Source organism: Apodemus sylvaticus, chromosome 23, assembly GCF_947179515.1.
Source record: "Apodemus sylvaticus chromosome 23, mApoSyl1.1, whole genome shotgun sequence".
Classification (NCBI taxonomy): domain Eukaryota; kingdom Metazoa; phylum Chordata; class Mammalia; order Rodentia; family Muridae; genus Apodemus; species Apodemus sylvaticus.
In genome coordinates, this window is record NC_067494.1 from 13,840,173 (window position 1) to 13,858,202 (window position 18,030).

At 43.3% G+C, this 18,030-nt stretch overlaps 1 protein-coding gene across 1 annotated transcript; it reads right to left on the reverse strand.

Moving 5' to 3' along the window:
* Window positions 1-399: 399 nt before the first annotated feature.
* Il20ra (interleukin 20 receptor subunit alpha) lies at window positions 400-17,580 on the reverse strand. The gene is made up of 6 exons (XM_052169573.1): window positions 17,489-17,580; window positions 11,377-11,555; window positions 10,100-10,275; window positions 9,109-9,253; window positions 4,281-4,420; window positions 400-1,390 (listed from the first exon to the last, which is right to left on the reverse strand). The coding sequence occupies exons 1-6, from the start codon at window positions 17,563-17,565 to the stop codon at window positions 632-634; spliced, it is 1,476 nt and encodes a 491-aa protein (XP_052025533.1). The 5' UTR covers window positions 17,566-17,580; the 3' UTR covers window positions 400-631.
* Between the last annotated feature and the right edge of the window lie 450 nt (window positions 17,581-18,030).

Below are 18,030 nucleotides of genomic sequence, written 5' to 3' on the forward strand. Positions count from 1 at the left end.
TGTGGTGTCTGCCTGCCTAGAGGACTGGGCTGCAGCTGCTGAGTCATATTTGGTGTTTGCTATGGGGCTGAACCGCTGAGACACAGAAGACGGAGCTTGCCCCCCAAAGAACTGTTGCTAAACAGGCCCACTTCCCCCATACCCTAATAACTTTTCTCTTCCACTACCTCAGCTGGTTGGTGGGCTAGAGGAGAGGTTGAACTCTCATTAAAAGGAGGTTGCAAAAAAATTTATGCCAACAATCAACAAATTCTAGAAAAGGGGTTTATAAAATAAATGACTTTTAGGAAATATTTTGATAGTGTTACATATATATAGTAAAAGGCCAGAAAATAACTGCTAAGAAAATAACAAACTGGAACCACCGTGAGCTCTTCTGCATAAAGTCCCCATCCAAGCTGCAAATTTTACTCTGTCTACAACAAAGCTCAGGGCTCTGAATTTCAGAAAGTTCCTCCAGGACTTTCTGTGGATCGGGAAGAAGGTTGTGGGGAAGCCAGCCACGTGGAGGAGGCAGGGCCAACCAAGTGTGTGAACAGAGAAAGCAGCGTCTTACCGGCACTGGATAATCTGAACACTGCTCACTCCCTAGAGTGGTTCCTTCACTTGTTGACTGTCAGAAAGCCTGGCGTTAGCTTTCCATTTGTACATGTAACCCCCATTCCTCCTTAAGTTGTGTGAGATAGCTTTCATTTTCTTCCTCTGACTGGTCAGGCTCCTGGTTCTCATAGAGTCTAGACAAAAGGCCACCTTCTAAGAGTGGGTCTCTCTCATAATGCCCGTAGTTCTCAGGATCATGGTCAAAGATAAGTAAAGAAGGGATACACAGCCTGCCAGTCTGAGGGTCCCAATCCACTATTGTTGTAGATGTCTCTTCCTCTGGCCCGTCTTCTGAGCCAGGATGCTCCTGCCCCAGGTTATGTAGGTCTTCAAGCTGTGGGTCCAAGTTTGCTGAAGTCACCTGTGGCTCAGATAATCTCTCTGGTCTGGCTGCCTCTTCTGGCCCACAGAACTTCTGGATTTCACCCTCCCCATAGAAGTCAGTTAGGACTTTGTATAGAGGCTCAGTGTCTGCCTTTCCTGTGATGCTAAGCCCTTCGTGCTGGCTTAGGGAGATGTCTCCGTCTCTTTGCTCAGCACCACAGACAATGTCCATCAAATGGGAAGAGTACCCTAAATGTTGTCCCTCCACCTCCTCCCGGTGAGGCTCCCAGCTCTCACAGAGCTCAGGGTCATTAATGCTGACGTTATCCCTGCCTTTGTCCGGTAAATCCATCTCCTTTTGAGAACGTTTAGAATCATCCAACATGTCGAGGGTGATAAAATTAAGTGTGATTTTCTCGGTAGGCTCAAAGACTCTTTTGCCAATTTCATTTCTGTAAATCAGTACCTGCAGAGAGGAGAGAATGAGCTTCAACTTTTCATTTTAGAAAGACATCACTAACAGCTGCCAACGTCTAGGGTCGCTAGATGATGTACGCAACATTTTCTAACCAACCAACGATGGGGTTATGTTCGGCAAACAGAGAAAACTTCACTTGAAGAGGGAAGGGCCCCAAAACCTAAGTGTAACCAGAAGTGAGCCGTGTCACTGGAGAGTGTCCATGTGAGGTTCAGGGGTGTGACCGAGAGGGACTTGAATCAATTAAGTTCTAGACTCTTCTCAGTTCTTTAAGATTGGTATCCTTCCAGCAAAAGAAGGAACATTTAAGGCGTGACCCTCCCTGCTTTGATCCCTGAGGACAAAGGGAGCAGAGACAACTGACAGGGGCTCTGAAGACCTGTGAGTACAAATGGCGAAGACACACAGGGATCAGCTGCAGGGAGGCAGACCGACTTTACTTGGGTGATTAAAAGCTTACACAGTTCTGGGGGGATGGGACAGGGGAGGGGGTAGAAACATGCAGGAAGGGCAAAGGCCATTGGCTGAAGGCTTCAGGTACTTAAATGCCTCATTAGCATGGGGAAGCATTTTTAGGAATCTCAGATGCTAGCTGAATACCCATTGGCATCGGTAGAAAGGAATTGAACCTGCAATCTAACTGAGGTTATGTGACATTCCACAGGTAGAGATGTGGGGTCGGGGAGGGATTTGAATTCACCGGACAAAGTCAGAGAAGGGGATGTCCTGCCAGTGAAGGGAGGAGACCTCCATTCTGGGCTGAGCACAGGCTATCCAGTCAATGGTAGACTTTGCCCTTAACTGCAGTGTTTTCCCACTGAACCCTATTGGAAGAAGAACTGTAGAGTGTAAGACTAGAGATAGTCCATTTTGTTTCCAGTTGTTATTAGGCTGGGGCTTCCTGGATTATTAGCCCTTCCCTAGATACACTGCGGGCATGAAACGTACACAGGCATAGCAATGGATATGGGAAAGGGAACATGACAGTTTCTGTTGTTACACTGACACAAATAGAGTCACCAGAGGAGAAATTCAATGAGGGCATGTTTACGTCTAGATGAGGTAGACTGTGGGCATGCCTGTGAGAGATTTTTTTAACTTAACCAAGGGAGGCTGGGGACATACCCTGACCATGGGCAGCATCTTCCCTGGGCTGGGCCTTGGAGGCATTGATGATTGTTTTCTGAGATGCTTTGCTTTTGGCTCCTACCACCCCACCCCCCACCTCACCCCCCACCTCACCCCCCACCTCAACCCCCACCTCAACCTCCACCCCAACCCCAACCCCAACTTCTACCCCAGCCTCCACCCCAACCCCCACCCCAAGTCCCACTATGGTAGGCTGTAACCTGGAACTGTGAATGGAAACAGAAAACCAGTCCCTTGGCCCATCAAAGGATTTAGTTAAGTTACTCTATCACAACACCAGAAAGGGAAATGGATACAAGGTTGTAGCCTTCTAACTGTGCTAGAAAAATCCGAAAATACAATAAGGCAAAACAAACAAACAAACAAAACAAAGTAAACAACAACAACAACAAAACACTAGAAAAGAGGCAATTCATCTGCTAGCTTAAGGGATATTTAAAAAAGTCTAAATCACATCAGCGATGCCCAAGAATAAACAGGAGGAGCCCTGGCTCCTCTGGGGACTAAGAGAGGAAAGACCAGCCGAGACAATGTAGCCAGACCTTGTCTCAAAAGAAAAGATTAAAAAAAAAATATTTGGTAATATAGCCAAGGGGTGGAGTGCAGTTCATGTGTGAGGCCCTGGGCTCCATCCCGAATACCACAGACATGATTTTGTTCTGCTTTGGGGCACACAGGAAGGCGCCTGTTAGAGAGCGGCATCAGTGATGGGGTACAATCTTCCTGTCACCCGATGACATGATTTCATTTAACACTGCACAACGGGGCCTTCCACCCCATTGTTTGACAGAATTATAGGTTTTTAAAAAATCACATGCAGCCAAGTTTCTGTGAATTTTCTTCCCAGAAGTCTTCCTGTGCTACAAAGACACTAACCCCAGCACCTAAGTGGAGCACGATAGCAGAGAACTGTATGAATGAAATCAACAGGAGCAGACAGACACATGTATTACATGCACTGACATGCAAATGTGTCTCTTAGTAATTCCCAAGGGGAGTATTTTGATATTAAGCATACACTGGACTGCCATCTTTTCTCTCCTAGGTGACTTCTTAGCTGCCTTTGCTTTTCTAGAACAAGTGACATGATAGTGATCATGACACCACAACTCAGGACCTTACTGAAATTTCTCTAGACCAAACCCACGCTCTGATAACAACACCATGTTCTCCCATGACACAGCCTGGGGTTGCTCTCCAGTGTAACCCCTCATGGAGAACATGAGTAGACTGGCCATACAACAAGCTGCCCCACTTTGCTCTGCTGCCTTTTCTGCTTGTAGTAAGAGCTCTATCTCTTTCTTTCATACCTGAGCTTGAACATGAGAACGGATTCCCCACAAAAGGTTTCAGAGATTCCTCATACCCTGTGAGTCCTCGAAACATGTTTTTATTTTTAGCCTTCACATATTATCTCTAGCTAGAGAAAGGCAGTGTGATCGCGACTTAGCTTCTCTGTTTATTCCACAGCCTTATCTTCTTACAAGATTGTCTAAAATCTAGGGAACTTTTAGTGTTATATGTTCGTGAGTGAATTCAGTACAGAGACTGCTTTTTTGTCTGGTTTTGGGGTACAGGGGCCCACACACAGGACTGCACACATGCTATGTAAGCTACTCTCAGCTCAGAATGTGTTTTAGGTCACTCTGCTCTTACAGAAAACTCTGTTCCATCCCTCCTTTTCTCTCTTCCTGTTGCCTCACAGACTTCGACCATGACAAGTACTCACCAAATTCGCTGGGTGTTTTTCTTTGCCCACATGGATGTACCGGCAAACCGAGTAGCCGATTGCAGAGAAAAGAAACACAATAATGGATGTGGGCAAGACATACCAGAAGATGACTTTAACCTTCCGTGATGATGTCTGAACTGTTAAAAAGAAAGCTTGGGTCAGGATTGCAAAGTTACAATTTAATACGGTACGAAACCTGAGCAACGCCAAGAGGCTGGGGCAGGTCACCTGCATCCATGGACTCGTTTTTCTCATTTATATACTGAGAAACTTGAGCCAAGGTGAGGGGGGGGTCTCAGAATTTGTCATCTCTCTGACAATGAAGTGCTCAAGGAACTGTCTAAATTCACTCCCCAATCTTTACATTAAGGATAAATTCATATGTAAGTCATTGGGTATTTCAAACCTTTTTTTTGTTGTTTTTTTTTGCTTGTTTGTTTTGTTTTGTTTTTTGGATTTGGTTTTTTCAAGGCAGGATTTCTCTGTATAGCCCTGGCTGTCCTGAAACTCACTCTGTAGACCAGGCTGGCCTCGAGCTCAGAAATCCACCTGCCTCTGCCTCCCAGAGTGCTGGGATTACAGGTGTGCGCCACCACTTATGACGACAGGCTTTGAAACTCATCCTGGCTCATGTATGTGAAAACTAATGAGTCTATCACCTTAGTGACTCACAGTTCTTCAAACTCAAAAGCAACACTCTTTTTTAAACAAAATCCCTAGTTCCGGGCATGGGAAACTTCCCCGTGAGTTATTGGACAGAGAAGTCTTCAAATATTATAGGCTATTCCTACTGACTCTTGTTACTTCCCAGAGCTTGAAGGTTAAGATCCAGTTGCTGAAGATATCACACGCTTTGAAAATAGACATCGGAGAAATCAAATTAATGTTGACTTAGATGCCTCTCTCCTGAGAACAAGTTCTCAGTATTTAAGGTACAATACAAGCTACCAAGAGGGAAAATCAATCAGTGGTCCTATCCTACTATAAAGCCTGCAGACCACATCAGCATGCAACAAGATATTCTCAAGGGAGCCTTAGTGGCACACCCCTCCTGGAGTATCCAACAGTCATCTAATTGGACCTAATGCTGGCTCAGTAGGGGGAATTCCTCCCTGGTATTGTAAACCTATCCAGCCAGCTATAGCTGGAGAACCTGCTACTACCACTTTCCTAAATCAATATACTTTCTAATTTTACTCCAAATACATGCCTGTATCCTTATACCCAAAGACAAGTGTAGCCCCCACTCCTCACTGATCAAATAAGCTGGTTTTTGTATCAGAGACCATTACAGAAATCCGTGATTGGACATAATTCATAAAACAACTGAGTGTGTCACCCAACCCAGCAGATTCATGTAATTGAACTGGTTGTTCTATCTAAGGCTCAGGGAACATGTTGAAAGTGGGGTGAGACAATTGTAAGAATAGAGGACCAGGATGTCACCTGTGAAATAGTGTCTTCTATATATGACAGGGAAGCTACACCCATAAAATCTCAAAGATACGGTCACCTGATCAAGACCAGTTGACATGGCAATGTGGGTGAAGAAATGTTACAAGTCCCATCATGAAGAATTACAGACAATCAATGGCTCCTGAGAGAGCGGTGTTCAGTCTTCTCCAGGGACAAAGACAGAGAATCAATAGTAAACTGATTCAGCAGTGTGTGTGTGCAAGCGAATGTCTCTATATGTGTACGAGAGAGAGATAGAGAGAGAGACAGAGAGAGAGACAGAGAGACAGAGAGGGAGAGAGTGAGAGAGAGAGAGAGACAGACAGACCATCAGAAACAGAAAGAGGCACACAGAGACAGACAGGAAAAGAGAGACAGGGAGATAGAGACAGACAGATAGACATAGACGATAAATTAAAAAGATGGTATCATTAATTTGAGAAGAAGTCTTGCTGTGTGACTGAAAAGTCTGTCCAATAACGGAAAGGCTTAGTGAAGAGTTTTAAGAGGAGCATCACCCCTGAGCAGACCACAGAGCTGATACAGGTTCGCTCCACTGTGTCTGACATACCTGTGAAGCTCGTGTGAGCTACCTGGAGGTTGGGCTGACTAGCATTGAATGTCAGCTTGTGTAGGTCATAGATGTTTGACTAAACACTATTCTAGATGTTTAAACTAAACACTATCTTTAGATGCACAGTTTTTAGATGGATGGACATTTTAGTGAGTAGAGTCTGATGAAAGTCTGAGGAATTGCCCTCTATCATGTGGATGAGTTTCATCTACTCATGGACAGTCTTAAGAAAAAGAGACTGGGCGAATGGAGAGACGGCTCAGAGGCTAAGAGCACCGACTGTTCTTCCAGAGGTCCTGAGTTCAATTCCCAGCAACCACATGGTGGCTCACAACCATCTGTAGTGGGGTCTGGCGCCCTCTTCTGATGTGTCTAAAGAGAGCAATGGTAGTGTACTCATACTCATTAAATAAATAAGTAAATCTTTTTTTTTTAAAGGAAAAAGAAAAAGAGACTGAGGAAGAGGGAGTTCTGCTGATACACGGCCTTTGGGGGTGACTTACTTGAGAGTTGTCTCTAGGGTTCTCAGCCTGATGTTTCCTCCCCCTTTAAGATGTATGTATTTTATGTGTATGAGTACACTGTAGCGGTCTTCAGACACACTGGAAGAGGGCACTAGATCCCATTACAGGAGGTTGTGAGCCACCATGTGGTTCCTGGGAATTGAACTCAGGACCCTTGGAAGAGCAGTCAGTGCTCTTAACCACGGAGCCATCTCTCCAGCCCCTGATGCCAACCCTTAAGAGTTTGTGCATCTGGTTTACACAATGATGAGAGCAGACTTTAAAATCTTTGGAACTGTTTTTCAGGAGAATTGCGAGAGCTGCAGAAAAAAAGAAGAGAAAGAAAGAAAGGAAGGAAGAAAGAAAGAAAGAAAGAAGACATGTAAACAGAACACAAACCATTGATCCCCTCCCCCACGACATTCTTTATATGCCAATAAAGTCAGCCAGCGTGCCACAGGCACATTCTAATCCATGTGGATGTTGGATGCTCTCGCTGTCAAACAGAGGTAAAATAGTGTAGTTTCTATCCCCCTAACTACCAGCTGTGGATGGGGAACAGATGTATTATGATAGTGATAGTGACTGTGGGCATTCCCTGAAGAACTCTTCTACCCCATCAATAGCCCCCAGGGAGAGTGCTTGTCTGCCTACACAGTAATGAGGCTCTGATGCAAATGCTGGGATGCACCTGTCCTGCTTTAGATGGCGGCTTAGCTCAGGTCCCAGTGTAGCCCCAGATCTCGCCAGTAGACAGGGCTTATCCTGACTAAGACGTTGGTGGCAACAGCTGCTGGTATTTAGTGTGGTGTGTGATAGCTCATTTGGTACAGTGAACCAATACGGTTCATTTTCATTTTGGGGGTTGAGAAACTGCAGGGAGCAGAGATATTTTTCAAGGCATAGTCCTTAAAGAGATATTTTTTATTATTTTAAAGGAAGTAGTGCCTTAGGGGGTTTCTCTGGTGAGTGACTAGGTGGGACATTGTGGGAAATTTTAACACTAGAAATGGTGAACTTTTAGCTGTCCCTTTACTCCACTGGTGAGGAAATTCACTTTATCTCCTTCCTGGGAAGAAGCTTGTGTGATCCGTACTTAGTTGACTGAGCTACACGGGAAATTCACTCCCACCGTTTGGCGTTGATCAAGCTGTTAGGAAACACAGCACTGATTTCAGACACAAAGCTGACCAATCCGGTCTCCTTATGTCCCTTTCCTCCTTGCTTGGTATTTCAGTTTTATTTCTATTATGGTAGAGAATGCTTTCTTTGCAAAGAGATGGCATGATAAAGTGACTCAGAAGTAAAGCTTTTTCCTGTTCAAATGTGTGTCCTACACTCCTTTCCTTTTCCTAGGGACTGTTTCAACTTGAAAGAAAAGAGGAAAGTAGAGTGGGGTAGGGGTGGGTTTGGGTAGGTGTTGGGGTGGGGTGGGGCTGGGGTGTGGTTGGAGTGGAGGTGGGGCTGGAGTGGGGGTGTGGTCAGGGTCGGGGTTGGGGGTGGGGCTGTGGGTTCTCATCTGTAGATGAGGAAAGGACCAGAACCTGAGGCAAAAGATTGTGAGCATTTGTTAGAGGGGAGGATCAGAGTAATAATGGATGAAGACCATTTGATAAAGCAGGGGACTTGAGGGTCTATCTTTCTTCCATTTTCAGAGTTTAAGTTGAAGTTCTTACTGTAGAGCAGACCCATTAAACAATCACAATGCTCATGACTCCAGGTCTCTTAAGAGAAGCATCTGAAACTACCGTTGTGAGGTAGCATTGTTCAGAAAACACATGGGGACCTAGAGAAACAATGGTGAGAGGGACTGTGATGATGGCATATCTGCCTGTGGCTAACAAGGGATGTCTGAAGGCCACTAGAGGGGCTGTGATTTGCATCAAAGCAGCAGTGTTTGAAAGCAGTCTCAGGACTTCCCTTCCTGCCTTAGAGCAGTAGGGTGTTCTCAAAGCCTGCTGTGGTTACAGTGAGTATGGCTGGGAAAGGAGAAGGGAAGTTCTTCATTGGATTGCCAAGGTAGGAAGCTGAGTTAGCTAGGGAGGCGTGTTGCCATGAAGCAGGGCCTGGGCCTTGCTGACAGTTTCTAGATGCTGTGACACCCTCAATACTGACCAAGCTCAAAGGCAGAATCCAGACTGGTCAATGCATTTAGACAAGTAGATGTTTTTGCCCTAGCTTCAGTGTGATTTTGATAGACATAGATTTGTTAAGACTTGATCTACACTCTTATTTTTCTTTCTGTTTTATTAGTTTTCTTTCTCCGGATGAGCGGAAATCTCTTGCAGCTTACCTTCTAAAGTACTGATGCATTGCTTCTTAGAAGGCAGAGGGAGGCGAGGGGGCCCCGGGACAAGGGACTCCACATGGACACAGTACAGGGTGCTGGGCTCCAGCCAGCTGAGCTCCAGTGTGCTGTTGGTGACACACTGGGACCACTAGGACAGAGAAGCACAAACAGGTTAGAGCCAAAGATCCTGGGATGTGCCCAGGACACTCCACAGAAAAGTCAGATGCTAGAACCAAAGATGCCAGGATGTGCTCACGACAGCTCCACAGATCAGGGAAAAGCTAGGATACTGCTGCGTCCTTCATGTTACTATAAGCTTTTATTTTTTCCAGCACAGTTTCAAAATATATTTTTAGCTGAGCAGGACACAGAGATGGACCAATTTTAAAAGCACTTTAAAAAATTTATTTATTATATATGAATATACTGTTGTTTGTCTTCAAACACCTCAGAAGAGGGCAGCAGATCTTATTACTGATGGTTGTGAGCCACCATGTGGTTGCTGGGATTTGATCTCAGGACCTTCAGAAGAACAGTTGGTGCTCTTAACCACAGAGCCATCTCTCCAGCTCCTTAGCAAGATTTCTAAATAATGACTCAGGGTAGTGTTTCTTTCTTAGCTTTGTCCTGTGATCTTAAATGCATATATATTTATAATATATGTATATATTACATATATGTACATATATATTATAAATATATATGTATTTAGCACACATATATGCATATGTATATATTAGATATATAATTTAAATCCACGGAAAGCGACTGATGGATGATGTATATGCAAAGAAAGTTCATCAAGTGTGATGTCCAATAGTGACATCATGAACTGTGGACAGAGCACTTTCCTTGTATCTTGTGAGATATCTCTCTTGAATTGTATCAGCTGCCACTTTCTCACAAAGAGAACCTGGGAGCCAGGACTACCTCTGCCCATGGAAGTACAGAAAGGGAAGCTCAGAGGATGGACCCCAGCCCGGGCCAGGCTCACCATTCTTCTTGACTTTGTGTTATACACAGACACGTTGTACTTCAGATTGGGGTATATTTGTTGCATAGAAACAGCGTGGTCTTGTGGATTTCTTTTCCACTTCTCTGGTGCTGTCAGGGCAATAGAGATGGACTTCTCGCCAGTTGTCAGGGCAACCTCAGGTGGGCTGACTTGAGCTTAGAGGACAAGAGGGTGTTATCTTCAGGTGTGGGCCCCTCCTCCCCTCAGATAAAGCTATACAATCCTACTGGGATCAGAGACCTAAAACCACCCTTTTATGGGAGATCTTCACCATAAAAGCCCAGAGGCTTTGTAGGACACAGGATCTCTTTTGCAAGGACTCAGTCTGTTGTATGAAAGCAGCCATTGGCAGCAGGGTAAGTAAGAGAACAGGGCCAGTGTTCTAGAAAACTTTTACAGACACAGAAACATATGAAATATTTTCTAGATAATATGTATGTAGTACAATTTATTTTTGAAATGTATTTATTTTTATATTTGCATGGGGGATTTGCCTGCCTGTATGTCTGTGTAACAGAGTGCACACATCGCTAGTGGAGGCCCAGAGAGGGTATTGGGTCCCGAGAAACTGGATTTTGATGTGGTTGTAAGCCATATGAGTGCTGGCAACCAAATCTAAGTCCTTGGCAAGAGCAACATATTCTTTTAACTGCTGAGCCATTTCTCTAGTACCTGACATTGAAATTTAATTCCATATCACTTTCACATGTCAAAAATATTGTTTTGATTAAAAAACTATTTTAAAAATATAAATATCATTCTCAGCTCATGGTCTGTAAAATAATAGACATAGGAGCTGGATCTGACTTGAGGGCATAGGTCACCAGTCTCTGATCTGGCAGAGCACTGGAAAAGGTGGCATGTCCTGGGGCCTCTACACCCCTTAGATATTTCATTATGGTAGTCCTGACAGCATCCTTCTCAGTTGGGTTAGTCACATATCAGGGAAAGAAAATTATAAAAGTAAATATCAGGAAGATTCTTGTCTTAATTCTGAGTTACATCTAGAAATAGCAACACAATAACAAGTTTAATGAAAAAGAGACTTAGTTGTGTGATTAGGACACCATATAATCTTCTGGGCACACATCAACCTACTAATCTACAATTTTCTTTTTAATGCAAAGTCTCCATCAAATGACGAAACAAAATAAAAACCTGGTATTATTGGCACCCTTCTGGGCAAAGTTGCCTATAAGGTTAGAGTATCATACCAGAAATCCAGCTTAACAATGCTGGAGAACAGTATTACTCACTTTCCAAGAAAGGATAGAAGCGTTCCGTCTCGGCCCATTCAGAGCACCTGGTTTCCCAAATGGCCTTCACTCTGGCGTAGAACTGGTGTTCATAGTTTGAGGTCTCAACAGAAAGATCACAGTAGGTCCTGCTGATACTTCGGCATTTAGAGGCACTCAGCCATTTCTTCTGCCCATATCTGCTAAGAAAGGAACTATGAATTAGTAATGAAGTCCTTTACCCAATTTACAATTAAAAAAGTCATTATATAAAATTGAATGGAAGACTTTCTCTTCAGCAAAACACAGATGCCTGTCATTCTGATATAATCAAATTCACTTTTGTTGTTGGTGATATTTTCACTAGCTGTCTGGAGCATGAGTCAGAGTTTCTATAAACACCTTGCTTTTATGTGAATTACAATGTAGATAGTGCATCCTGAAAACATGTTACAGTTTCATACTTGAGCTACAGTAAAATATTTCCATACTGTGTGATCTAGTAATTAAGCTTTCAGTCTACTATATGCATACATGAGGCTAGTTTGGTGGAAACAAACTAAAGGAAAGTTAACCATTTTGTTTATAGGAAGAAAAATTACTTTGACATTCTCATAAAATTTAAAACTTTACCAAGTATTAAGAGTATGGGGGAAATTTACTAGGATGTAAAGTGTGAGGGTATACCATAATCATATCACTATTGAACTGACTACATTGTTCATACTGATTTTGTTGTTGTTGTTAAAATACAACATCCCAAAGAAAATGAGGGGGGGGGGCAGAAATACTTTCTGCACTTCTCAGGTAAAAGAGAGCTTGGTATAAAATGTTGAGGCAAATGATAAGTCATCAGGGGAGCCAAGATTGTACTGGAGGCTACTGAAGAAACTAAAGCAGGGCTATTGGGGAGCAAGTTGAAAGGCATGGTTCAGAAGGTTGACCAGTAGTCCACAGAGAATGTAGTGTGTTGGTAGTAAGAGCAGTTTAGTGCGCACTTCTATGATCCAGGTGGAAGAGTGCTATGTACAAGGATAATGGCAAGGCAGTGAAATGAAGGAGGACATCACAGAAACAAGACCCAGGTGATTGAGTGCATGCAAGAGATCACACAGGTAAAGGTGATGAAATATCTCTTTCTGTTTAGGGCAAGGGCGTGGAATGTGATAATATTTACCAAGATAAAGATCACCAAAGAAGAGTGTGCTTGGGAGAATGGGGAAGGAAAGGATAGGAGGAGGGAAAACTAATACATTCAGCAATGTTGGGCTGAGTTTGAGGTATGTAAGTGTTCTCCAAATGCAGGAGCTTGATGTTCAAGAGAGAGGGAGGAGTTGGATTTTTGAGTCAATACACAAATTGCTCATAGAAGGTTTAGCCATGGATACCCAGAGCAAAGCCTGGGTCAAAACTTCAGAAGCATCAACGTGGGCACATAACAGACGAGAATAACAGCAAAAGGGCAAGTGGAGAAACATCTCTCACAAAAGTTACGGGAAAACTAAGTCTTGACAAGGAGAATGTGGCAACATTATTGAGTATCACCAACGTTGTTGACTGATGTGGTAACAGAGGTCTGAAGCAAATCTCTTTCATTTCATAAGTGCTGCATCTGTCAAACATACTACAAACACAGTCAGATCTTAATCAACTTTCCCTTGCAGATTATCAACACTGCCTGGGGGACTTTCTGATCAATTATCAAAAGGAAAATGGATCTGTGTTTACATATATAACGTTTTGATTCATTTCAGGAAACATACTATCTAATGCAGAGAAACAGGATTTACCAGAAAACACCCAAACTCCTCTTTACCCTGTGCATTTGGTTATTTACCAGTCCATTCTATTCTCTTTCTTTCCATTAAAGATAATATTTTTGTTACTCAAAAGCAATTTACTTTTCAACTTTATTTTATTGTTTTCTTTTTGGTCTTTTGAGATAGGTGTGTGTGTGTGTGTGTGTGTGTGTGTGTGTGTGTGTGTGAGAGAGAGAGAGAGAGAGAGAGAGAGACATGGTCCAGGCTAGTCTTGAACTCCCTGTGTATGTAGTAATGACCTTGAACTCCTGATCCTCATGCTGTGGGCTCATGGTTGGTTTCTCGACCTGTTTAAAGGTCTTGACTTGAAGTTGGAAAAGTACTGTCATCGGTTCCTTTGTCTTTCCCGTCTTAAACTGCCTCACTCTGCCAAGGGTTGGGCACCTTCTTACCATGCAAGTGCTGACCAAGGAGAAAATTCCTGTTGCTGATTTGAATGGAAGATCTGACAAATATTCCAGTAACAACAATCTCCTGTGGGGCAAGTCCTGAGGAGTCCTCGCTGGTCTCTGGCTCTGTCTAGTAAGCATGACAAACACCTAAAAGTGCCTACAATGCGCCGAGGCTAGCACTACAGGCTTACATTTTCCAAGTCACTGAATTGCATAGCAGCCCAGGAAGTGGGTTTTTTTTGTCCAATTTTTACTGCTCAGGAAATTAAAATTCAGTAAGTTTAAGAGACCCAGTCAAGTTTGTAGAAGTAGTAGAAGGTTTATCTAAAATTGGAATCCAGTACCAAATCTGGTACTATTTCCCCAGTACCAAAGTGGGGTTTTGAGTGTTATGCCCTTTTTTACATTAAATTATTTTGTGGGTACAATTAAAACTTTAAAAAATTCGCTCTGGAAACAAACCTCGCTAAAACGTATAGAAGCATGCAACCTGCTCGACGTTATCCCAGTTAAGTTCACAACCTGGCCATGATCCCAGGACTGTGCCCTGTCTTCCTGTTCACCCAGTGCAAACCCAGGCATGCCAGAGCTCCTACAGGGCAAGCATCTCTAAGTCGTCATTGAAAAGTCGCACAACATAACTTTTTTGTTCCCATCCAACAATGATGATTCTGCTTATTCTTTTTCTTTCTTTTCTATATTCTTTGTATACATTCCAAAAGATTTTCCCTTTCCCAGTTCCTCCCTCCCCATAAGTCCCATAAGCCCTCTTCCCTCTGCCCGTTCTCCAATCAACCCCCTCCTACTTCTCTGTCTTGGTAATTCCCTACAATGCTGCACCAAGCCTTTCCAGTACCAGGTCCCTCTTCTTCCTTCTTCTTGGGAATGATTTGATATGTGGATTGTGTCTTGGGTATTCAGAGATTCTGGTTATTCTTAAAGCCCTTTCTGAAGCATTGGAAGTTGAAAGGGAAAAGCAAGCTCTTTGCCCCACCTAATGGAAGGAAAAGTAAGGACATGCTGGTGAGCTCTTTCTCTCTGCATGGCTCCTGAGACCATCCTCAGAGAAGAGAAGAACATTCGAGATAATGGCTACCAGGAGAAGTCTTCACCTGTCTTCAGTGGTCAGAATGTATCTTCCAAGCACACAAAGTGTCATCCTGTTTTGCAAACATGGGACAAGTTTCTGAAGTTCAAACTTGCAAACATTTCAGGAAATATGACCAAGGGAGAAATAAATTACCCTTCAGCTCATTAACTGGAAATATCTGGCGTAAATGATGGTGGGCATTTTATCCTATTTACAGACAGAGGGATGGTTAGGCAGCTACATAGACAGAAATCAGGTGAGACCTGATGCACATCAGACCTGAAACACATGCTTCTAAGAAAGCAGCGGTTCGTACTTGGTTTGAATCTTAATAAAAAGAGAGGACGTAAAATGAAATGAATTGATAAAATTTAAGTGTTCCATTACTGTGAGATGTAGTATTTCCTTATGAACTATTAAGTAAGGAAAATAGTTTTGAAAACCACTGAAAAGCTAGTTATTAAAATAATGATGCTAATCAGCCCTTTATATCCATGAGTTCCACCTCTGTGAATTCCACCAACTGTGGTTTGAAAATATTGGAGACAGAATTGTGTCTTTACTGGACATCTATAGTATTGCTTCCCTTCAACGCTATTTATCTTGGTAGCATGCATTATAAAAACCTAGATATGACTTAAACAGTATAGGAGGGTATATGCAGATTATAGGCAAAGGCCATGACAGCCTATAGAAAGGTCTCATGCATTTGTGAAGGGTCCAGAATCAATTCCTCATGGATGCCAAGAAAACCAGGAAGCTCTCTAGTCACCTACAGTCACTGTTCAAGTTAGAAAAATTCAACATAGAGCCCTGTTGTTTTTCAGTACATGCCTATAATCCTTATCTCTTGGATGGGAGAATGAGGGGTTCAAAATCACCGTCAGCTATGTGGAAAGTCAGAGGCTAGCCTGGGCTATATGAGCCTCATCTTAAAAACAAGATCAAGCAAGAAAGCTAACAAACAAACAAACAAACAATCAGTAAAGATTATTGTTGCTTATCCACTTTAATAGGGCTATGCAGACCATTGCTCTATGAGTTCCTCTCTTCCTCTCATGGGAAGGCCACCTTCCTCTATCCTGTCAACAATCCTGGGTAAGTGCTATCCTAATGTCTTATGAGTAGTTTGCATTGCCTGTGGCTGCATGTTAGGCAAACCTCATCTGTCACTGACTAAGAACTCCCAAGTGAAAGCAGCAGCAGAAGCATCCACCCTGACCTAAGAAACCCTGAGAACCGTGAAAAAGTATAAAATAATATTTAAAAGCCTAAGGGATAGGAGTGGGAGTCTAATGAGGCTTTTCTGTGCAGAATCTTAAAACTCTGCTTCTGTCAAATATATATATATTTTTAAATCAAGTCTGTTTTGTGCTGGAGGGCTTGCCTGCCTGCTGTGAGCTTGTGGAGCTCACAGTATCCTCCCGAGGGCATGATCTTCTTCTTCAGATCCCTTCCTGTGACATCCTGGTCACCAAAGAGCAGTGCCTTAGGGCTAGTTCATCACTTTCTGGTGGTGACGACGCTCACCCTTCTTAGGGTGTTAGACTGGCCATTTTAGCACTTTAACACTTATTTTTTTTTTCTTTTCTCATTTTTTGGTTTTTTTGAGACAGGGTTTCTCTGTGTAGCCCTGCCTGTCCTGGAACTCACTCTGTAGACCAGGCTGGCCTCGAACTCAGAAATCCGCCTGCCTCTGCCTCCCGAGTGCTGGGATTACAGGCGTGCGCTGCCACCGCCTGGATCACTTTAAAACTTATTATTGTGGGGGTTATTTTCACTTATAGCTCAAGCAGTACAGATGTGGGGCTGTACACAGATGTGGTTAGGAACACAGAGGTAGGGCTGGAGAGATGGCTCCGTGGTTAGGAACACTTGCTTTTCTGCCAGTGGTCTCCAGTACCCAAATCAGGTGGCCTGATACCAAGGTATTGCCTGAGGCTCTAGCACCAGAGGATCTAACACCCTTTCTGGCCTTCCTGGGCACCTGCACACAAGTGACATACACTCACACAGACAGGTATACCTACAAAAACGCACATGTAAAGAAAAAGAAATCTTAAAATAGATACAAGGCAGTTCTTAAGGAGAAGAGGTACTAGTTTGTTGAGATGGCTGTGGTGGTTTGGAGTCTGGTTCTGTGGTAGATTCATGTTATGTTGTATCCTTTCTTTTGGTCTCTGGAGATGGACGCTGTCTATCTATTTCATGTTGTTTCTTGCCTGTGAAGGATCAAGAAGGTCATGAAAGGTATCTATTTGAGGCTATAGTGATGGAAGTGGACCAGTGCATAGAATTCTGCACTGTTTCGGCTAAGAATGGTGATCCTCATAAGCTCAGAGATCTCAGAGTCGCTGGATTGCCTTGTGTACCAGGACTACTGCTTTAACCAACGTCTTCTCTCTAGCCATCTCATTTGTTACTCATCCGTGTACATGCTTGTGCACTCGTGTTTGCACACATGCACATACTACAGTGCACGTGTGGATATAAGAACACAACTTGCTGGAGTCAATTCTTTCCTTCCAACATGGGTCCCAGGATTAGAACTCACGTCTCTAGGCTTGGTGGCAAGCGCTTTAACCTGCTGAACCATATTGCAGTCCCGTTGTCTCAATGTCTGTAGTTATGCCCTAATGCTCCTGCCTGGACATTCAATGTTTCTGCCTCCAAAAACACTCTGTGATTTACTATAAAATCAAGGAAACAGGAAATGTCTAAACTTTTCCCCCCAATGGATATTTAATGCCATAGAAAGTTTATCTTTGCACAATTGACAGGAGTCTGAGTCTGTGTTTATAAACTAGCTGCAAGAAAATGAAGCAACTTACATGAAATATTGTACAGTGTATGTGACTTCAGCTCCATGTAGACCCTCGGGTGGATTCCAATGCAGGACATTCTTCATGTTGATAGACAAGAAGGTGATATTTGTAGGTTTAGGCAAAACACAGAAGACACAAGGAACTAGAAAAAAGAATGGAGAGGATTTGGGGTTTTAATGGAAGGAAGAACTTAATTTTTTTTCCATTTTTTATGTTTTTATTAGATATACTTTTTATTTACAATTCAAATGTTGTCTCCTTTCCTAGTTCTCCCCCAAATCCCATAATGCATTTCCCCTCCCCTTATTCCCCAATCAACCCTCTCCTGCTTCCCTGTCCTGGAATTCCCCTGCAATGCTGCATGGAGCCTTCCCAGGACCAAGGGCTTCTCCTCCCTTTGATGTTCAACAAGGCTATCCTCTGCTGCCTATGCATCTGGAGCCATGGGTAACTCCATGTGTACTCTTTGGTTGATGGTTTTGTTCCCAGGAGCTCTGGGAGTACTGGGTGGTTCAAATTGTTGTTCCTCCTATGGTGCTGCAAACCCC

Coding starts and splice junctions, on each gene's coding strand:
- Il20ra (XM_052169573.1), bottom strand. CDS start 17,565: ATGAAGAATGTCCTGCATTGGAATCCACCCGAGGGTCTACATGGAGCT. Junction 4,421..9,108: donor ATGCATCAGTACTTTAGAAG/GTAAGCTGCAAG, acceptor TCTTTTTAACAG/TTCAGACATCATCACGGAAG. Junction 1,391..4,280: donor AAAAACACCCAGCGAATTTG/GTGAGTACTTGT, acceptor TCCTCTCTGCAG/GTACTGATTTACAGAAATGA.